General features: G+C 42.7%; 2 protein-coding genes across 3 annotated transcripts in view; both read right to left on the bottom strand.

Annotated features, from left to right (window-relative positions):
- The window catches only part of fam155a (family with sequence similarity 155 member A), a 30253-nt gene extending 17473 nt beyond the window's left edge, over nucleotides 1-12780 (bottom strand). Inside the window, exon 1 of the mRNA XM_034864512.1 lies at nucleotides 11578-12780. Coding sequence (XP_034720403.1) covers nucleotides 11578-12264 — 687 coding nt within the window. The 5' untranslated portion in view covers nucleotides 12265-12780. The remainder of the gene's footprint in view (nucleotides 1-11577) is intronic.
- A 3895-nt stretch (nucleotides 12781-16675) lies between these two features.
- On the bottom strand, nucleotides 16676-21563 carry lig4 (ligase IV, DNA, ATP-dependent). 2 transcript variants are annotated; one of them, XM_034864427.1, is made up of 3 exons: nucleotides 21477-21563; nucleotides 18308-20381; nucleotides 16676-17571 (listed from the first exon to the last, which is right to left on the bottom strand). In XM_034864427.1, the coding sequence occupies exons 2-3, from the start codon at nucleotides 20371-20373 to the stop codon at nucleotides 16902-16904; spliced, it is 2736 nt and encodes a 911-aa protein (XP_034720318.1). In that variant the 5' UTR covers nucleotides 20374-20381; nucleotides 21477-21563; the 3' UTR covers nucleotides 16676-16901. The 2 variants fall into 2 exon arrangements, with proteins under 2 accessions (XP_034720318.1, XP_034720319.1); XM_034864428.1 differs by having other exon boundaries at nucleotides 21494-21545.
- Between the last annotated feature and the right edge of the window lie 1765 nt (nucleotides 21564-23328).

Raw genomic sequence — 23328 nt, 5'->3', positions numbered from 1 at the left:
TATTATACTCAGAGATGTTAATAAAGGCTATCCAGGAACGTCTCATTAATAAACAAGGACAAAGGGAAAGTTGAACAGCCAAGGGGCCTCTACTGTATTTCCGCCCACAAGTTCCTGAGAAGATACTTGCCCTCCTCCTTCCATCTCTGCAGTCAACACCACTGCCTTGTGACTGTATAAGAACGCCTCTGATATCTCTGGGACATACAAGGGCTGTTTCTGAGCGTTAAAGAGCATCTATTAGAACGGAGAAGGGAGCGTCCCCATTTAACATCTTCTGTTGTAACAGAGCTGTGTGAAGAGAGGGGAGAGGGGGTGACAAAGCGCTGCAGAGCGGCTCTCAACTCAGGTGGCCACTTGGCAGATCAGATGTGCGGATTTGGAAGAGAGGTCACGCAGGAGCAACATCAGGACTGTGGATGTACCAGGTGGCTCTGATAATAGTCTGACATCCTCTGTCTCCGCTCTATTCACGCTAAATGGAGCAGCTCTCTCAGACAGATCAATGCACACCTTAGAACTCTCTGGCCAGGCGAGAACACGATATATTTATACGACATATATTTGTTATGTTAATATTTAATTATGATCTATTGCACTGTTCAATCCCGGCACTGTTCCCTCTTTTACTATTACCATTCCACATGGTCTACCATAGTACCTTACCTTATCATGGTCATTGCATTTCTGTGAGTGATTTATATTTTTATTCTTATGTACAATATATGTGATGTATGTGTGTATTTGTGTTTGTTGAGTTATGGTTGTCTTGCTACTGGATGCCTAAGATTTCCTTTGGGATGAATAAAGTATCCATCCATCCATCCATCCATCCATCTATCTATCTATATTGGACGATTCTGCAAAATCCTGCAACACATTCAGTTCAAGAGTCTTTTTTTCTCATTTGCCAACCTTTAAAAACAATTCCCTTTCTATAATATCTGTGCATGGCAACTGTGATACGGTTACATACAATTTTAAACAAGCTTGCTGTATATTAAATTGTGTCACCATGTGTCACAGTCGCATTAATGATTCCTTGGTCCTAGTATTGTTATTGTTAGGAAAGAATTAGGCCAAATTGCATTAGTGGAGCATGCTCGATCTGCAGATTCTGCTGAAATTGAACCGCCTGATTCCATTTAAATTACTTCAAATGCCTTCTTCATGAGTCCATGTATTCTAAATGTACATGTGCACTTATTGTATTGTGTGTTGCAACTGCATATTATGTTTTTACTTACCATGTACAGTCATTTTATGTATTATGATTGTAAAAGTATATGTAATCAGGGCGTCATTGGAAAAGAGAACTTGCTCTTAATTGGCCCTCCCTAATAAAGGATCAAAATATGTTATGACTTACGTGCAATGAGCAGTATTTATTAGTGGGTATCATCACTCACTTCCTAAATTAAAAGCAAAACAAATGAATGTTTGCATACTTACAGTTTCCACTTTTGCAAGTGGACTTGTATCTGTGGGCAGAATACCACAAGTAGAGAGGAATTATCTGTTAACTACGAGGAGCAACACTCCTCAAAGGACAGGATATCACAGTAACATCTTATCTTAACTAGAATATGGTTATGTTCTCTTCAAAAAACTGCTCTTAGCTGTTTAAGACAACATACAGATTCACTGTGAAGTATTCTTCTAACAGAAAGAACAATTAACCATGGAATAATTTGCAAACGAGGAAGTGCAGCAATGTGAACATTGTATAACATGGAACAATATTATAAACACATGCAAGGTTTTGGTTTGGTCTCACACAAAGGAAGCAACAAAGGCTTCTTTTACTCCCACAGGAAACAGTATGTTCCCTGTATGTGTTATGTTATTACATCATTGTCTAACTCAAATTATTTGAATCTGAAAACCTTTTTGCTTATAATTTACTTTCTATGCTGACTTGCCTTCTGCGCAATTCATTGTTTTTCAGTGTTTTCTATGTTGACATGGCCTTACCTTAAGCTTAAAACTACACTGTCAAAAGGAATGCATCATAATAAAAGAAAATCTCAATGACACTGACATCTTTGCAAAACTTCCATCACTGAAATAAGTCCAAAACGTTTTTTCTTTCTTAGTTTTGCTGATGATATCCTATATTTGAAAAGGCTCAAACTGACAATTATGTATCTACTAACAAGCATTGTGTCCATATCTTGTTCCTTATGCCATAGAGCTCCATTGTTGTTCAGAAACAATAAAAAACACTCATCGAGCCACACTGTTGCACCCGGTACCATGAACATACACACTGTAGTTCATTTTGACTCAATCTCAAACACACACACCATCCTGCTGCCCCAAATACTCACTAGAACACCAAATGTGGATTAATCCGCCGCTAAAAATAGTCCCTGTACAACTTACTCCTGTTTCAGTAACATTTGCTAAAAACCACAGCGGTCAGCTGTTTCATGACAACGAATGAGATTGGTGGATTCAGTAGAAACCAGTGGGCCTGGGGATGACTGCAACAGTGTAAGAAAGTTTTCAGACACAGACTAACACATGAAAGTGACAATATGGCTCTGCTTGGACTGGCATACATTGTTCAAGAAGAAATAATAAAAGTGAACTTACACTAGTAGACTGAAACATCCACTAAAGAGGGTCAATTAGCATCACACGCCTTCAAAACTACGCCACATAAGGCGTTTAAGCCCCATTCTGATGTAAGTAGAAGTTAACTCTGAGACGTTTCTCTCCTATTTCCTGTTCTTATTTTATTTATCTCCTTCCACTGATGATGTAAGATAATGTAAATTGAGCAGCTTTTCAATATACTGAAATCTTACGTTAGCAATTAGACTGCCCGGCCAACAATACATTAAATTATTACGTAAGACAGGAGCGTACATCACACATTGAGCAACGGATGGAAAGACCAGAACACAGTGCTGTTAGGCTCACTGCGCTCTCATAAATAAATGTCCAATGACTGACATTTCATTTACCAGGATAAACATCGTCCTCAATCATCCTAATGGGCCACACAGAGCTTAACAGAGATCCAAACGCAACCTTTTACCTAGTCCACTGTATACATGCACACCTGGCCTGAAAAAGCTTTCAACAGAGCACATGAAGAAAGAGGTACTTTGCTGGGGAATAAGGACAAGTCACATAATCCCATTAGTGCCAAGTGGTGGGAAATTTGAACGTGATCATCTGAAAGCAGCCCACAGGAGGTCTGAGTTACTAAGTCATCAGTTTTCCTATCTGAAACCACCAGCTATGGACAATGCTGCCCCCTGAATAACGACACAAAACCCTGCTCCTGCATTTTCTACTCTCAACTTGTGGCTGGGACATGCATTCAGGCGTATTCTGTATCCCTCTAAATATAATCCATTCAAATACCTATGCAGACAATAGGACTGTTAGACTAATTCATGTCATGCCTATAAATAAATGAAGGTATTAGTCTGACCCTTAGGTGTTTTACACACGGGAATGTTACAACGAGAAAAACAACATCCTGCTTGCAGCATCTTCATTTTCTCACAATTATGACGGCAAATTAATTGTTTTTAACTATAATTACATTTTGGTTGTTCCAGGAGAACAGCTTTGCAACTACATTTTTTAAATGTCATTATACCACGTTTGTGTGTTTGTGTGTGTGTGTATTTGTGTTGTTTTTGGGGCAAGATGTCACTCAATAAATGCAAAAAGGAGGAAAAGGAATAATCCACATTTTTTACACATTAAGATCATTTTAACACGTAAACGTTGGTAATGTCCTTTGTGGCTTTGAGGGGAGCTTTTTTAAGTCTGTGAAAAACATGAAGTCTCAACCTCAATTCAAGATAATGCCATCAAGTCAAAGTCGACATAACCCTGATGATGCCATTGAGGTTATGACTAATTGGGCTTGAGACTTCAAATCTGCAAAAGAAAGACTGCGTTATGGAGTCGAGACTGGAGTTATATATATATACATGTCCATTTCCCAGGCACGGAGGTCCAAAAAAAGAGAACACTGAGTTGCATTTTGGGTAAAATGTATACATATATATACTTATGCTATAACAACATATACGTATACGTGTTTATAGCAAGAGTCTACAGTGATGCTGGCAGGCTGTACTGAGGCACAACAGAGCTTTTAACTGAACATCAGCATGCTAACATGCTCACAATGCCAATGCTGACTTGAAGATGTTCAGCAGGTATTAACTTTCCTATGCATGCTAACATTTGCTAATTTGCAGTAAACACAAAGCTGAGGTTGATGGGAATGTCATTAGTTTAACACAGACAATCTAGCTAAAATTACAGCCTTTAACTTTGATTGACATCATTACTGTGTGCCAGAGATATTACTTCACATGTCACCTATAATGGAAATGGCACCGGGTTAAATGAGGCCTATTAATCCACGTAACCCACACCAACCCCCTTTTCACTGGTGCGGTTTCCCTCCCTCCTCCAGCCCTGCTGTTATCTCATGTGATCTGATCTGCTCGCTGTACAGTGGTTCACTGTTAAAACAATATGGAAGCCCCGCCGTGCACTGCAGCAGCTAGCCTCCCCTCTCTGTCCCTGCCTCATTAGCATGCCGCGCAGGGATCTGCCCATTCATAAAAGGGCTGTCGTGGAGTGGGCCAGGCATCCTGAAGGGACAAAACCCTCTCCAAGGTCAGCATTCACCACCGCTGCAGGAAGGCACAATGGCGGAAATCATACGTGTGAGCGCTTCCGTTCGCAACCAGGACGGGTGAACGATGCAATGCAACAATCTGTCGTTTATTAATGCACACAAGGCTCAGTGAGACTGGAGCAGACACACACAGAGTGTCGGCTAATAAGAATAATGAATAAAAGTCTAAGGCAGCATTTCTTTTTTTAAACACGAGTGATCACAGGATATTCATGCAAATGAGATAAACCACATTATTACTGTCAGATAACTGATAGATTTGGGGATGAGAGTCTGTGCATCCATGTCTTGCTGTCTAGTGGGATGTACTGTGGGATAGGCAAGGGAGCAAATCAAAGCTACAGTAGCACCCGTATGTGAGCCACTTCCACCCTATGAACCATCTGCTAACCACTGCTGGTGTGTTTACACACAAAACACTGGAGTACAAAGAATACAACTGCACTGAACCATGAGTGATGGATCTGCACGGAAATATTGGCCCTTCACATGAAAGGACGGCTAGATACAGTATATTACTGTTTGACTGATTACATATTTACTTTAAAGCTGGTCAATATGCTGTATAAGAAAACTTAATATTAATTTTAGTACAAAATGTTTGACCATTATCACTGGATTTATGATTTATTTGTATATGTGTGAGGAATAATTCTTTTCAGAAAACAACTATGCAATTAAATTGTAACAAGACTGCGAGTCTCCAGCCTTCTAGCAGCTCTGTGAGGCTGTACTTAGATAAATGCTAATGTCAGCATGCTAACATGCTCACAGGGACAATGCTGACACAATGATGCTTAGCAGATATGTTTACGATGTTACTCATCTTAGTTTAGCATGGTAACATGCTAACATTTGCTAATTAGCAGTAAACAGTACAGCTGAGACTGATGGGAATGGCATTGGTTTTCCAGGTATTTTTAAGACTTCGACCAGATGACACTAGCCAGATGGCACTAGAGGAAAGGTCAATTGATCACAAACGTTTTCACAAATCATGTAGGTCTATACCAAATTTCATAGCAATTCATTTAATGGTTGTTGAGATATTTCAGACAACACCATGCTGCAAGCTAAAATTACAGATTAATCGATTGCCTTTTCTGTGTCATTTCGGTGGGATTCAGTAGAAAAGACACATTTGTTGATGTAAATATGGAGCAAAAGCCATTTCCAAACCCTGAGAGGAAAATGCATTACTTCACAAGGCTCCATTTGTGTTTAGATTTAGCTTCAGGGCCCCCCATCTGAGAACTGACATCGTTGTTGCTACACATCATTTACCGCTGAATTGCAAAACTGTCCATACTGTAGATAACAGATGAAGAGGGAGCAACTTCAACACTGGTCTATCTAGACTGTACACACACACACACACATACACACACACACACACACACACACACACACACACACACACACTTTGACACAATCAAACAGGTTCAGATAGTAACATGATGTCTTCACTGCCCTATTTTGGTCGGAGGAGCTGCCCACTATCAAATGAAGGACAAGTGAGCGTGGAGGGCTTGGTGCAAATCAATAAGGATCAACCTCTTGGTATTGCTGCCACCCGTCCCTCCGGCTCCAAAAGAGCTCAGATCAATGCAGATGTGTGCGGTTGACAAGGATCTAAAGAGGGAGGACGCTGTCCTCCTTTCCACTAGCACACAACACCGGCTAAGATTAGACATTCAATTGGACTTGGAGGGTGGGGAAGGAGACAGATTTGTGCACAGACTCATCCATGATTGTGTTTTGAAATCATTTTACACCATAGTAGTGGCAGTAACTGCAGAAAAAGAAGAAGCAGGGTTGTCGGCGTTGCAGTAGGAGCCTCAAATAGGGAGAAGTAATAATATTATATTATAGTATTAGTCAAAGCAGATAGAGTTGTTCAATTCCAGACACTCCATGATTGCTTTGCCAGGTGCTGAGAGTTCTGTCTTTTAAGTTCACAAATGAGTGAAATTACCAGGGAGGAACACATGTGCACTCCATTCATTACTCTGTCAAATGACTGTCAGTGTGGTTTTGGGGAAAATGTTAGATCATTTTGAGTCATGCTGTGATCCTGTCAGGTAGGAACTGGGACGTTACCTCAAATCCACTGGTTCTGTCCTCTTAAAAGCACTGGAAACCTGGCTAAAATACCTAACGTTTTCTTTATAATGTTCATGACTAAAGGCAACAAACAAGGTTAATGTTGTTCAATCTTGATAGGTGCATTAAGTATGTGACATCACAAGAGCACAACGAATGTCAAATACTATGTAGTAGTTTTTAAATGTGAAAACTTTCTGGTTTTCTTCATACTTTATAAAAGGAACTATTATTACTATGATCATTATAATGATCTTTTTCCCGCAGGCCTAATTTCTATCACTGCTCTAGCTTTGTTTTCAATTGTACATTTCGTTGTCCTATGATGGTCAAACTGAACACTTTCACTGGTACCAGCTTCTTAAGTGTGAATATTTGCTGGTTTTCTTCATCTTTTATGATAGTACATTGCATATTGTTTGTGTTTTGTACTGTTGGTCAGACAAAACAAGACATTTGAACATGTCACACTGGACTCTGGGAAGTTGTGATGGTATCTTTCAATTATTTTCTGACAATTTTGACCAAACAATAGATAATACTAACAGATTATAGATGAAATAATCTGCAGCTTTATCAATAAGGAAAATAAGACCTGATAAAAACAAAAACACCATGCTTTTAGTCTTTCTTGCTGAGACTTTCAGGGTTTCTTGGTTGTCTCTCCTCAGCCACTTTAGCACTCTGAAGTGGGAAGAAGACAACTGGGCTCAAATACGCCCAACATTAGTAGATGATAATAGCATGTATGCTATATTACTGCAGATGTTTGCCAAACCGGAAAGTAGCCCTTCATTAATCAATTTGATTGCAGTGTGGGGACCTTAGGCCTTTGTTTGCTAACAGTTGTTTAACTGCCAACATGCTTTCCGAGATGCCGGGTTGGTTACTGCTTCACTGTTTCCTGTGAAACAAGCAGGTCTGACGTTCAGGTTCACACTACGGTTAAAGGAAAGAAAAATGCTGCTTCCAAGTCCGCATTAGTGTGTCAGCCCAGGTTTAAATGTTTTGAGCACAGCCCCGCTGTCAAGATGAATGGTGGGATTTCACAGAGTCAGACGATGGAGAATACCATTGTGAGGAACAGCACACCGGCCATGTCTACTGTGTGATGTTTCCCCCCCAGGCTAGAGAAATCAAAACACCACCTACGGACCAAAGAAATCACTCTGGCACAACAAACGCTACTCTCCATGTCAAATATCTTCACTTGAAATGTCAGAGATCTTCCTCTGGCTTTGGGTAACCAAACACTGGCTCTACCTGCCTCCACTGGTCCCTTGAACGTGACAATGAGACAATGGGGTGGGGATGTATTTGGTTAATGTTTAAACAATTGCCAGTGCACGCTATAATCTTGCCGTATTTACACAGATTACATATACATCCGTCTGAGCCGGTACACAGCATGCACTGCTAGGCCTCTCTCTAGGCAGGGGGCCATTAACTCAACAAGAGCTCCACATTACCGCTTGAGTCCCGCCACGTAAAGCTACCGACCACATGTGCAAGACATGGTCAAACCTATAATCAGGGAGGCGATAAAGAAGGGTTACTGTTAAAGAAATTAGCATCTTGGCTAAATAATAATAATATTAATAATAATAATAAATGTTATTTAAAGGCGCCTTTCTCTGCACTCAAGGACGCCGTACAGGGTTTCATACATTAAAAACAGCAAAAATAGAATTCTATACAACAAAAACAACCGAAAAGGCATAAATGATGAATGTTTTCTCGCCAATTGCCAAGAGGTGAGCTCAGAGAGCAGGAAAAGGCGACTTAAGATTGGCAGAGGAAGTCCAGCAGAGGAAAAGAAAGCCTGTCCCACATGGAGGCTTTAGGCGGAGCATTCCTCAATGGCTGATACTCGCTGTTTCTAATAAACAATGCCAGCTACGCTTTTGCCCCATTATTTCTCATCTTATCAAAACTTGGAGATTGGCTGAAACACATTGTCATATAGCTTGTAACTGGCACACTTTTTCTCCATTATTAAACAATACAGCCCTCCTGATTGGTGGGAGGCCTATAAGAGCTCCACAGTGGGAACAGAGGGGGGGTTCATTGTCTAAAAGATATTTTTAGCGAGGTTGACTTGTTACCCTTTTCTGACTTGCAGAACACAGTCTACCACGCGGGTCTTTTTTTCTTTTACCTTCAATTAAGATCAACTCTCAAGGCGTTCAGTGTCCCTTGGCAGAGGGCTCAGCCCCTTTATCCTAGCTGGAAGGTATTTTCCATGCAGCCAAAAACCTGTGGTGTGGTATTGAAGCTTCATCAGTTCTTGGTGGTATCTGGCTGATCTGGCCTTCCTATTCGGAGGATCTGGGAACGTGATTGGCCAGCCCTGGGTGTCCATCTTGACTGGCATGATTATTGGGCTAACATTCCAGAAGTATCACGCAATCCAGATCATCAGCAGATTCACTACAATTTCATTCATAAGACAGATCTCACCCCTGTGAAAATGCACCACATGAAAATAACTAACAGTCCTGTATGCACTTTCTGCCCACTAAAAGCTCAAGGTACATATTTTCTTCACATGATCTGGGATTGCTCACCTGTTGGTCATTTCTGGAACAATATTGCATCCAAAATATCTGCCCTGATTAATGAAACTGTACCTTAATGTTTTGATTCTGAATGACCTGTCAGCCTCCAGCTCTCTAAAACTCCAAAACATGCTGTATTTGCTGGAATACAGCGGCCAACAGAATGATTGCAACCCGCTGGAAACCACCTCCTGACTTATCTATTCGTACTTGGACCCCTTGCTTTCTGGAGGTCGTGTATCTGGAGCTCTCCACGGCATGAATGGAGCCCCAGGAAAGTCTGCGGACACTTGTCTCAGCATGGCTGAATCCTTGGAGTCCATGCTGTAGATTTGTGTTCCGGCCTTCTCACTTCTATCTGTGCGTGTGCTCGGTCCCTTTTGTCTTATGCTGGTCTCCCTGTCAGTGCTAGTGTTTTTGCGTTTGTCGGTTTCTGTGTGTCTTGTTTGTGAGTTGCAGACATTTGCAAATTTGAAACATTTGATCGCAACAAAGGATCAAGGAAAAAGTGCACTGTACCTTCTTCGGTATGTGTAGTGTACTTTTCTTTATGTAGTCATCTGGACCAATCTTTTGCAATTTTGTTTGAATAAAAAAAAAAGTTTGATCACAAAAAAATTCTGACTATTTTCTCCATTCATGTTTTAGCCTATGAAATGTCAAAAACGTTCTCAGAGCCCAAGGTAATGCCTTCCAATGTCTTGTTTTGATATTCAGTTTACAATGATTTATGATATGTATATATGTAGGCCTACATGTATATGATAATGATAATATTGCTGTCGATCGACTACCCAATTAACCAACTCACTGTTTCAGCTCTATCCAGAACGGAATGATTTCAAACATCATAGATAGATAGCTGTAACCGCATGGCTTAAAACAAAGAGTGTGAGTGTGTTTAAATGAGTAAGAATGGGAAGTCCGAAACCATATAAAAGCTGGAACTATCTCACCTAAAAGGACTGTGCAGTCTTTGCCAGGATTTAGACATCCAACAGTGAAGAGAATATAAAAGAAAGTTAATCATTGTTTGATGAATACAAACACACATAAAAGGGATTCAATTAGTCGTTTTGTGCTCTTCTTTCTCTAAATTTAAGCCAGCCTTACCAACTAGGCCCAGCTCACATGCACATGGCTCACTCTGCATGGACTGGGTTTGTATAAGCAGGCAGATGGCCTTATTAGATACGCGTTTCGACGCCTATGCGTGTGTCTGTGCCACTGGTTGGGTGAATGGAGGCCATCTGGGATTGGCCAGGGCTTCTGTGAATGGAACCGGTGAGCGCCATTCAGCACCACGGACAGCGGTGCGCTGCTGTGGAGCTCTCCGCGGTGCTGATCGCAGCGTTAATGGCCCAGCGTGTTCACAGCGGCTGCACGCAAGCAGCGGCCCCAGGCCTCAGGCCCAGGACCCGGCCGCCGGTCCCTCCGCGTTTCCCGGACACCCATTACAACTACTCTGTCCCACCTCGGTCTGTAATGAGCTGGTAAACTGTGCATGGCAATCAAACAGCGAGCACGAGCCTAGCCGACACGAGGCCTACGTGTGGGCCTGGTAATGAGCAAACAAAAGTCGAAGCGAAGAAAGCCTTCCGCCACATTAGGCAGGGAAACCACCTCTTGACTTTAATAAAACGCTCTCGATGTGGAGTGTGCGGCCATGATGAACACCTGGCGGACTGCGACAACACACACAGGGCACACAGGCTCCCAGAGTTGTTTGCATATGCCAACAGCCTCCTTCCTGCTCATCAAATTGATATAAACGCTAGGCTATAAAAGCTCGAGCAATAGTGCAGTTCAAACAGGCCTATCTATGTTATCGATGGCTGATCAGGAGGATTATGAGCTAAAGAAGCGCCAGGCGGTCTTCAATGTCAAAGAACAGAGCATGGACTAAAGGGGGGGGGGGGGGGGGGGGGGGGGGGGGGGGGGGGGGGGGGGGGGGGGGGGGGGGGGGGGGGGGGTGTTAGAGAAATGGCTCTGGATATTGAAGGAACACTAGCAGGGCCTCCATCTGCACATTAGCATGGGGCCTAAACACAATGAAGAGATGAATGAACATGAGGCCCGGAGCCGGGAGTCTCCTTGAATCTGTCATCCGTATCCATGGCGACAGGAGGAAGAGGACCAAAACTGGCACCTATCCGGGCCCAAATCAACAGATGGCCACCACATCAACACCCTCCTCCCCCCTCCCCCCTTTCCCCCTTCCCGTATGCAGCCTACCTTGCACTGCTCCATGCACGTCCTCACTGAATATGCCCCCGGCTCATATTTCTGAGTCAGGAGCTCAAAGTCCTCGTACTTCTCCTGGGCGTGCTGGTCGTAGCGCTGGTACGCCTGGACGCACAGGCTGCATCTGGTTGTGTCGCCATCGCTGAGCACGTCGAGGCTGCAGTTTAAATTGTCCGGACTTCTCGACCCGTAAAACAAATCCAGCAGAGAGTAGGAGTTACAAAAGGAAAGGTACAAATCGCTCATATTTACAGCCCGCGTCCCCTCTTTGTCGGAAAGGCCCCCGCACAAATGGTCGGCATCTGCGAAAGTAAAGCAGTTTTTAGATAAACTATCCTGGTGGCAAGTTTCAAGCCGCCACAAATGTTTGGTAGAGTTTCCTATAAAAATAGCATCTGGGTTTCCTCTGAGGCTGCTGTGTGCTGAGTGGGTCTGGGGGGAGAGAAGGTGGGAGGATGCGAACTTGACCCGGGTCCGGGCCAGTTTGGCCTCGGCGCAGAACCACAGGTGATCAGAGAGGAGGATGGTTAAGAACAAGAGGGATGCCAAGGACAGTCGCCATCTCTGCGCCCTCTCTGAGTCGGTGAATGGCTTTTGGTTGTCTCGGGGGGGCTCTAGCCAGATTTGGAAGCCGTCGTCATCTTCTTGCTGCCAACACGTCCCAGCACCCCTGGTCATATTTTGGGAACCGGCCGACTCCACCGTGGGGGCTCCTCTGCCGCAACAGTCATTGACGTGGGGTCCGCTTCGCGTTTTCTTCCCCTCAAATGTCAGGTGATGGGTTGTCCCGGCTTGCCTTCGCGATCAGCGGTAATTCCCATTAAAACGAGCGTGGGCCGGATGGGAAATTAGACGCTGGCGACCACGGGCCGCATCCTCCATGGCTGACCGGTGAAGCCGCTGTCCTCCCGCCCGCCCTGAGCTCCGCGCCGCTCCGCTCCTCTGCGTAGCCTCGACTCCGTTTTTAGAAACACTCACCGACGCGTTTACGTTTTCCCTGGCCTCGGTCGTGCAGGGACAAGGGCGCTATCCTCTTCCAACATGGCGAAGCTGTCTGCCTTTGTGTCGGCGGATGGGCCTACAGCCTGTAAGCTGACAGACCTCTTTTCTTTTTCAAGCCCACACCGTCTTTTTCTCGCTGCCGTTGTCAAGTTGCCGCCATGTTCGCCAAGCGACGGTGTATGTTTGCAGGAAGCTGCGTGAAGTCAGCAACAATAGCCAGCAGTACTTCCGGGTGTGATATTCAAAATAAAGGTCACACGCTGACGTGGATTTGTGCTGCAGCTACCTCTGTGTGATTTAAAAAATGTTGTTTAAATAAATTTTGTTCCATATAAAATGCAGGGCGGCCTAAATCCTTTATACATATTTTTGCATAGAATACTACGCTATTCAAACAATAATTGCTAGCATTTTGTAAATCATGTTTAATGTTAAACAAACATGTGGTACTGTGAACCCATACGATGATCTTTGATCTAGTTTGTACCAGGGTCCAGCTCCTCGTTTGCTTAAAGGGTATTTTAATTGTTTTGTTTTCATTTTAAAGATTTTTTAGTCAAATACGGTGGCCATAAAGTGGTACATTTTTGTATGTATACAAAATGTTTACTTTATTTTGAACCGCAACACAATCACATTTCACATCTACTATTTAACCTACATTTTGTATGAATAACTGCTTGCTGTTTCAGATACGTGTTGTTTTATTTTGAAGGTCAATTCACCCAACATTCGACATTGTGCTATCTAATCTTGCTACCTTGACAGACTTCTCAAGCTCTGACGTTATGCGCGCGCATCGCAGTCACCGCATTCCTCGGTACTAGGGTGCGTCAAGTCCAGAAGAGCCCGTTAAAATGTCAACAGAAATGTTGTTATTATACTTCAAAATGAAAGCTTATGATGTCAGTCTCCATAATAACTATTAGCTCAACTATATAACTAAGTCTATAGTACAAAAAAAGGAGAAACAAAAGGAAAACACAACGACTTAAAGTAAAAGCATGCAGCTGTAGCCTACAGTAGACATTAACCAGCTGGGCCCAGAGTTTTATAACTGTTATAACAGCCTTATTTGAGCCACTACTGTAGTTGTCTTGACACTGTACCAGTCAGGTTGGTCGGCTACTCACCTGGTTTCAGCCCAGGCAAGATGCTCCCATCAACAGAAAGGAGCCTGTTTCCTTTTTAAAGGACATCAGTGATGCGTCTGCATGCTTCATCCCATTTGAAATCCAGTATACTTTATAATACGGCCACCAAATATCAAAACACAGACTGCTGTTGTCTTTTATATATCAGAGAGTGTATTCCTGATGAAAACTTGCTTTCATTTATTTTTGTAAAAATTATTTAAAAAAATCCACCTGCCAAGTCTTACATGTAGCTACATGAGATAGGTAATCCATCACAGGTTATTTTTCTTCCCAACCTGGGAGTCAGGACCCCCACACGGGGCCACAAGATGAATCTAATAGGTCAGGAAAGGAACCATTTTTTTTAGAATGCAAATCTTAGTGACTTACCAGATAATTTGACCTCTTTAGGCCTGGAAATCCACTTAGGTGTTTTCCTGCCCAGAGATAGACGAGAAGATCGATGCCACTGTCATGTCTGTATACAGTAGAGCCAGGAGACGGTTAGCTGAGCTTATCTTAAAGACTGGAAGCAGAGGGGAAACAGTTAGCTCTGTCTCAAAGTAACCTACGAGCATCTCTAAATCTCCCAAATCAACACTTTGTTTAATCTTTGTCCAGTCAGTTTTCACAAGTGGCTCCTCTCCTCCCCAGTTTGGAAAGGGCCATCTCTCTTACTCCTCTTATCACCCACCACAGGGCTTTGAACGTCTAATAGACATTTCAACAATGACTAGTTTACCAGAGCTTAATTTTTGGTCAAATACATATCAATATGTATGGCCTTTATGACCATTTATTTACAAGGCCCAAGACGGAGCTGGATTCTGTGTTGTTTTGATTAAATTGCTTCATTAAGGGTGGGCTGTGCTAATTGCTGCAGACAAACCTCCTCTACAGCCATGAGCCTCTGTTTGGTCTCTACAGGGGCTCATTTATTTCCGCTGGTTGTCTAGGGGCTTCCAAACCATTTGTTTCTGCTTGTGTCAAGCGTGCTCGCTGGTACCATCTCTCCGATAGCTAAAGCCAGCCTAATTAGGGCATTTATCCCATTAGGGCATGGTATTTCTGCAATTCTAGCTTTCAGCGGCTGTTTGCTATTTTCATCTCCAGATCCTGATGGACCAGCAGATAGAGTATTCAAGACCAACAGTTGTGCTGCAGGAACGCGACGCATCGTACAAACAAAGCCACACGGGAATAAGCACTAGTTGAATACCTCTAATTAAGGCCTGTCTGTCAAACACTCACTCAACATCACCTGGAAATAGTCCAGTGTGGGCGATGGGTTACAGAGTGCTTACTGAGGCATGTCTTCTTCTTTTTTTTTTTTATTAGTAATGAAGATCACTTTGTTCTCAACTATTTGATGCTTTGTTTTCTCAAAGGTGGACTTTTAATTAATCTGTTTAACAAAATGACAAACCCTACAGGGAACACTACATGTCAATGAGAGCTATTATTCACAGTATATGATTGAGAACAGGTACCTCATCACTTTTACTTTGAAAACGTATCCATGCGGCATTTACACACAACAATGCCCAGCAGCTACCTGCACCCCAGACGATGGTTATGAAGGTTATAACATATCCCCGAGTCCCAAGGGACATTGGTGACATTTTTGAAGACAGGAAAACATGGCCACATCTCTGTTGGAGAGCCTTGAGCTGAACCAGTTCTAACGTAGCCCTGTGGTGCCCCTCTGTCTCTCTCTGCAGGCTCAGTGTGCTGAAGGGCTAACCCAAAGGCCACCGCCTCACACAGACGCTCGTTTTAACCTAATTTAACAATTTGTTTTAAATGTTTCATGACATGGTGCTTTTTGGATGCTATTATATAGATCTTAGTGGTCCCTAAAACTGTATCTGAAGTCTCTTTTATATAGACCTTTGTGGTCCCCTTATACTGTATCTGAAGTCTTTTTTCCGAAAGCAAGATTCCAGATCGGCTCATCTGAGCTTTCATTTTCTCAAAGGCAGATCAGGACACCCAGGGCTCGGTTTACACCTATCACCATTTCTAGCCACTGGGGGGGCCATAGGCAGGCTGGGGGAACGCATGTTAATGTTCTAAAAATTCAAAGTGAATTTTTCCTTCCGTGGGACCTATAAATTCTCCAAAAGACTCCAGTCACAACAGTACATCATTTTTAAATCAGTTTAAGATATATTTATTAGAGTTGTGCTAAACATGTGATAAAACAGACATAAAAGCATTAAGGCACAAATCCCAAAAAGAGGCATAGCAAAGTGGAGGTTTGGGGTTTGGGAGTCGGCCTTTAGGAGGCCTAATGTGAGACACTATCCAGCTGCATTATGGAACATGTGGGATTCAATGTTTCTGGTCATTGACTCATAATGGAGACTAAAAGTCATGATATCTGGGCCTCCGCTGCTTCAATTTAGATCATTCAAGTCTTCTAATGTTATGTAAGTGCAATCCTAAGTTAAAAAATAACAAGAGGCCTACTTTAGACTATTATGGTGGAAGATTCCCTACTCGGCTTCTTTATTTAAAAAAAAACATTTAAAATACAACTCTAAAAGCTCTTTTCAAAATCTAATAATTTAGAAACCAACCATTGCCTTCTGGACTTTACCGTTGGCCTATTAATTTAAAACTAATAACAAGCCGCCTTAATCACTCATTAAAAAAATAAAATAAATAACACATCAAGTTTGTATGAAACCCCTGAGAAGTAACATCCCTGTTTGGCACAGTTTAGTTTAAATCATATCCCGTATCTCCCCCTTAGCAGGGATTTTGACTGTTTTCAACGTTTTCTCAATTTATTTCCAATCATATTGGAATTTAATTAAAATGCTATTTGGGCTGCACAACAAATTGTTTTAATTTTTATTGTAATATAAACTGTGACACTTTGCGAAAGTCATTCAGGGATTTTTTGTAAATTCAAAGAGAGTATTACTATAAAAATTATTCTCTTTATGGTGCCTTTTGTGTTCAGTTAAATTTGTTCAAATGAAAGAACTAATTTCTTTCAACTTTTTTTAAATCAACAAGCACATTTGTTGTATTTTAGCTAAATGCTAAAAGCATGAGCACGTTTTAATAGCTGTTATTTATCGTTAGTAATATGGATATCACATATTTTCCTCATATTCTGCAGCCCTTCAACTATACAAGGACTTCTCTATGTCACCAGAAGAGTCTTTAAACTAAGTAGTCAGTGTCATTCATCAGATACCCTGCTGAGACTGAATCGGTCACCCAGGAGTCTCTTACGATCTTAAACTTCCTCCTAAAGCAGCGCCTCAGAGTCCTTAAATCCAGAAGTCTTGTTTCCTCTGTGATAATGACATGAGTGACTCCTTCCTCTAACTTCTGCACCACACTCCCGCCATGGTAGCGAAACTCCAGCGCCCTGATGTCCAAGCAGGTGGCAGGGATGGCGGTTTTAGGGTCTCCTATGTCGGCGTAGCGGTCCATGTAAACCTGGAAGGGTCTGAACATGCTGGTGGGAAGATCCCCCCAGCCACAGCGCTGCTCCACCTGGCTGATGTTCACCGCTGCAGACGCCTGCGCGTCGCTGATCCGGCCAAACACCTCCCGCAGCTGCTGCCCGTCTGTGTCCACAAAGTAGCTGTCCCCGTAGCTGTCGTACTCCTTGGCAAAGTGCTCCCTGGTCGAGGGCGACATGTGGATCATGTGGCGTGGTTGCCATGGGACCACTTCCTTCTGGCTAAGGCACTCGAGCAGCCATGTGGCCCACACCACGTCATGTTGGTCGGACAAAATCAAGTTCTTCACGCGCATGTTCTCCACGCCGGCAATCACGCAGTAGGTGTCCCGTCCTGCGTTTTGAACCACGACACCTCCACAACTAATGAGAAGATGACACCAGTAATCAGTTATTTGTATAATTAAGGACACTTTACAGTGGGACAATGGGACTTTTGAAAGACGAAATCAAACAATTGTCCTCTTACCTAAAGGTTTAAGTCAGGAGAAATAAAATGCACCATTGTTTAATTCAATAATAATTCACTCAGGCAGGGTTTTTCCTGGGTCAGAATAAGCCTTTTGGTCAGTGTTTGTGTGTGTGTGTGTGTGTGTGTGTGGAGCATGACCGTTTAGCGTACAACCACTGAGTAATGAGTCTATGTTACCTTATTTGACAGATTTCTATGCATTTTGGCGTTATTTCTGACAAATTGATATACAAAATGTTTAATATGCTTAACTAAATAAACCCCAATTAACAAAACTGGTTTAAAAATAATATGGTATATAAATAAATCACCGGGAGGGTCTGGTACAGGCCGGCTCTGGACATTAAACAGAGATCAGCGCTCATATTCAAGTTCATGTCCTGCTTGTTTAATGGTTGTTTTTCTCTTTTCACTTCTTATCATTTTGGGGCTGGCTAAAACCTCTTTGGGGAGTGCCAAAACGTCCTCTATGTGAGAAAGCCCTGTCGGGGGTTTTGCTGCTACAGCATTACTTGCTATGACCAGTAGCCTATGGTGGCTAATGCTAGCTGACTGTAGACAGATATCATCACTGAGCTAAACGACATTGACTGTTACTAAACACAAAAGGCTTTTATGTAATGTTACCTGGCCACGCCCTTTTCCAGCTCAGCCTTGGGGTGATCCTCTGTGCCGTTCAGGATACAAAACTCCACATCCTCGAACATATCCGTCTCCTTGGTAACCCCGGTTAGGTCTTGGGACTTAAAGTGATCGATGATCCCGATCATCTTCTTGGGTTTGGCCAGCTGAGTGCGCTTCTTCTTTTTTTCCGGTTCGTCACCATCGATGCGAAGGTGCCGCGAGGCGAGTTTCCCGGACGCCTTACCGCGGAACTGATCCAGCTCTGCCAGGGTCATGCACTGGTGCCACTCCTTGTCCTCGCGGATCTTCTCGATCCTAGGGAAGCGCAGGGTGCAGTTGGTTTTATACATGTCGCTTCCGACTATTTCAGCCGCCCTGACCTGGAGGATGACCGAGTTGCAGGGTTCGATGTAAACTTCTGGTTTCTCTGTTCCACACAAGATGGATGCTGGTGGGTCATTTCTCCGGAAGACTTTCCAGTGCTTGGCAAGCTTTAACCCGAGGTCATACAACTCCTTCATGGTGTAGCCAGAGCCGATGCGGCATAGTGTGTGGAAAACCGAAGGTTTCTCTCCAGGCTTTGGAGCTTCGGCAACGGCGCATAAAAAGTGGGACATCATACCACCCCGCCTCCCTTTACCCCAGTAGCCGCCAACAATCAGCAGGTCCAGCTCATCCATTAATCCATCCACATATTCTGGCTTTATTTTCAGCCATCCCTCCCCCCGCTTGTCGGGTTTGTAGATGGACAGAGGATCCTTCACCATGATTCCCTCTTCCCTGCTGTCAATGGCGTCATTCAGGGCATTCACCACCTCCTGCATGGTTCTGGCATCCGTCTTTGACACCAGGTGTAGCCTTCCCTTGACTGGATTGAAAACTGTCTGAAGGGTCTCGTAGCGCTTCTTCAGCGTTTCCTTGCCAAGCTTCTGGTCATTGACTAACAACACGTCAAACACGCAGAAGCACGTCTGTAACTCAGAGTCGTCCATGAGTCTCTTGATGTCAAATTTGCTCCCTTTCTGCATGAAGGTGTCTGTGGTCGGGTTGTACGCCATCATCTCGCCATCGAGGATACAGTTCACAATGTGGCTTTTAAAATTGTTGTGGATGTAAGGTGTCAGTGAGCCCTCCAGTGGGGATCCTCCAAACTGCTGGGTGTATTCAAAAGCATTTCGGGTGAAGTACTTGTACACATCCCCGTCTTTGTGCAGTTGAATACGCTCTCCATCCAGCTTGGTCTGAATGTAAAAAGGGCTGCTTCCCATCTGTTTCTCCACACTGCGGATGTTCGCCATTGCCGCCAACATAGGCTTAAAAGCAGAGAAGAGTCCGATTGAAACATCGCTCAAAGACACAGAGGGGTTGTGGAGCTGCTGGCACACCTTGTTTAAGTCTGTGTTGACGTTATAGAGCTCAGGCGCGTCTGGGTGGAAGACTTGGAGAACAGTTTCTTTGCTGATCCCAAGCTTCATGTCCTTCAGAATCATTCTGATGAGCCACTTTTGCTCAAGAGCCGAGCTCTGGGTGATGAGGTGCAGCAGACTCTTTTTCACAAGATCCTTCTGCTTGCTAGCATTGTTGATAGCCACCGAGTCCAGAAAGTCATTGACTTCTTTGATGCTGAGGTTTCCTTCGCCGGTGCACCGTTTCTTCAGGACAAAGTACGCCATGCCGGCAAAGTCTCCAGCTTCTCCCTGGGATGCAGTGGGAGCACGGTAGTTCAACAGTTTATTGGCCTCAGGGCCATTCTTTGGGAGGCCTAATACGTCAATGTACAGTTTAGCTAACATGCTTTCTTTGATGCCATACGCCATACGCTCTCGTTCGAAGGAAGGGACTAAGAGGCGCATAGATGGGTAGAAAGAGTCTGTTGTTTTAGGGTTGTCTTTGTGGAGGGCAGAATGGAACTTCCTCCACGACTCAATGAAATCCTTAAGGATTTTGGATTTATCTGGACGGAGTTTAGACTTCTGGATTTTCTCTAACGTGGTGCAAAGATGAAGGAAAGGAACCTGAGCAGCCACAGAGGGCTGACCTGCAGCATCGCTTTGGGAAGTTCCCTCCATGGTGGAATCTGAAATCTATGTCAAATCCAGAAAGAAAAGACAGTTAGTTGAAATAGCCCAATGAATACTTCGATCGACTGAAAAACAATCAGCAACAACTGTGACGAGAGATTCATCTTTGATGGACTAAATGAGTAATCTCCTAATCAAGAAAACGATCAGCATCTTAATTGATTTTGAAAATAATGGTTAGTTGCATCTTTAAATTATATTGACTTTATTATTATTGGTTGTGTTATCAAATGAACATTTTAGTGTCCTATCATGGTCTAAATGTGAAAGATGAAAAGTGTTTATGGGAAACACTGAAATTTGTAGGAAAATCACAGTTGTGTTTTTGTCAAACAAGTGGCCCATCCTAAATCAACCTTGGTGAATTATAATCCTTTCCAAAAACTGGAGACTAAAGCAGGGGTGAACGAGTATAGAGAGCCTGAATGTGCCCTATAAACGACACATAATGCCAATAGTTAGCCTTCGCCCTAAGCTGCATTCTCTATACTAAAGAATCAATAATAATGTAGCTACAATACAAAATTAATTTTTACTATTTCATTTACTACTTTTTTTTGAATTATTGGTTCACAATGGTCACACTTCAACATGTTCGGACATGTCTCGAACCAACAGGAGCTTTTATTTTGACACGCAGCAGACAGACTTAAACAAGAATAAGAACTAAACTGAAGGTCAATATTTAACTAAACGGGGTGGGAAGTATTACATGTATGTAAGTAAAGCATCTCGTACCGGTTACTTTAAACGTATTTACATGAACATTTGCTAAGGTTAAACTGAAAGCTGCTGGTTTCCTTTCAAAATAAAAGCATCTGTTGTCATATGACGTCTGTGTAGATCGTAGACTGTCGAATCACGTTACGGGCAATGGCTGGCAGATACGGAAATTTTGAAAAGCAATTTTGTGATTTGTTTAATGGCAGCTAAAATACCCCCAACATTAAATGAAATAAGAGTTTCATGTTCGTCGCACTTTCGTCTTAAAAACCGGACCGTCTAAATAGGAAGTGTTCTCCATCTCAATTTGATGAACAGCAACAATACATATTAAGAAAATAACTAAATATACCCGATTTTAATGTTACCTGCTCTTGTGATTCACCAAAGAAGAGGCGGAAAGCCCGGACTGATCCCGGAGCTACATGTTGAACACACTTCCTGGTACTCAAAGTAGGGACCTGCAAGGAAAACGGTCCCCTGGAAACAAGAGCGGAACTATTGTTGCCCTACAGTGTTGATTCTTTGTTTTGAAACTTAAATTCATCGACTAAAATCTCGTACTCACACTTTACACTTTAAAGGCATCACTTGTTGCATATTTAATCTGAATTGTCTAGTTATTTATCGTATTATTATTATCATTATTTAGCTGAACTTTCTTCTCTGTAAGTAGGCTATGCTATTTTCTACCCATTGTGATGGAGCTGTGATGTTGCGTTTATGTTATATCAATGTAGAAATTAGTGGACTTTTTGTGATCTACTGTCAGATGAAAACGTAATCTTGAGAAACTATTACATTCCCTCCTCTAGACACAAGGGTTGCCCTTGCATTCACCAGCAGAGGGCACAGTGAGATGCTGCAGTGCTGAGGAGCTGCAGCATCTCAGGTTGTTTACCATCGTGGGTCTGTCGCCAGTGAGCCAAAAATCGGAATATTGCATATTTGTTTACCACAAGAAAGCGTTTATTTTTCTACAGTGATTATTTTGGTCAAATTTGGATCATGGTCCTCTGGTAGCAGGTAGTAGAAATAAAACCTCCTGTCTTTACTGCAACTGCAATTGCCCTGACAATAATTAGCAATGATGATTATGATGTTAAACCAGATGGGCTTGTATCATTTTATTGTAAATACTTTTACAAAAAATATATTATAATCTGCTTAGGGAGTTAAAAGCATGACAGTACAGGTAAATAGTCCTGGTTTTTGGTCCATGTCCAACAAAAGCTCATTGCTGGGTACTAACCAGATGTTTAGTGTGGCCTAAACAAGCTTGACTTATGAATTAGTGTGATCTACATATTTGGCGTGAACATACTAGTTGTTTCCATTACTGACGTGTCACTGACTCGTTCATGTATGGCTACCCAAACATAGTTGTTGCCTGTTGGGACAACAGCTACACAACCTTTAAACCCAAGCTTAGTTTCCATTATAGACTTGTTTCGGATACTTATTTTTTTAAAGGGAGGGACATTTATATGACTGTGTGTGTGTGTGTGTGTGTGTGTGTGTGTGTGTGTGTGTGGGAGGGGGAAGATTTCCCTACAGGGATTGATAAAGCGTGTCACTGGTAATTTGTTTGACTGCTAAAATGGATACAAAACACTAAAGATAGGAAATTAACAGCTTGTACATTGGATGTTTTTTCTTAAACAAAAGGCTTTAAGAAACACACACGCACACACACACACACACACACACACACACACACACACACACACACACACACACACACACACACACACACACACACACACACACACACACACACACACACACACACACACACACACACACACACACACACACACACACACACACACACATACATACATTCATACAAACATCACTAAGCAAGTAGATGTTTCTCAATCATCTTTATACTAGCCTATAGGAAAGTAGGGGACAGGACCTACATGAGGTTTCCATGTAACTTTATAAATAAACAATAGAACAATGGTCATCATGACTTTATCACAGGTAATGTTCAGTATGTAGATTTCACTATTGATTGGAATGTATTCTAGTTTAAACATAGATGTAAGATCAGTTAGCCAATGTGATGCTTATGTGAGAATTGAAGACCTCCAGTCTAGTAGAAGGACTTTATTTTGATCTGAAAATAAAAGAGACCCTGTTTCCTCGTTTATGTAATCAGCAACACAAATTTGGTGTTGTTCATTGCTTGGTGCTGCCAACAGGGGGCGAGCT

The sequence above is a fragment of the Etheostoma cragini genome, chromosome 24 (assembly GCF_013103735.1).
Source record: "Etheostoma cragini isolate CJK2018 chromosome 24, CSU_Ecrag_1.0, whole genome shotgun sequence".
NCBI classification, from domain to species: Eukaryota; Metazoa; Chordata; class Actinopteri; order Perciformes; family Percidae; genus Etheostoma; species Etheostoma cragini.
The sequence above is the reverse complement of the archived record's forward strand: the minus strand, read 5'-3'. Positions and strand labels throughout refer to the sequence as shown.

Bases quoted from the DNA above. Each gene is read 5' to 3' on its own strand.
- lig4 (XM_034864427.1), bottom strand. From the start codon at position 20,373: ATGGAGGGAACTTCCCAAAGCGATGCTGCAGGTCAGCCCTCTGTGGCT. The intron at 17,572-18,307 runs GTAACATTACAT...TCTTCTCATTAG, and splicing joins CTGGAAAAGGGCGTGGCCAG to TTGTGGAGGTGTCGTGGTTC.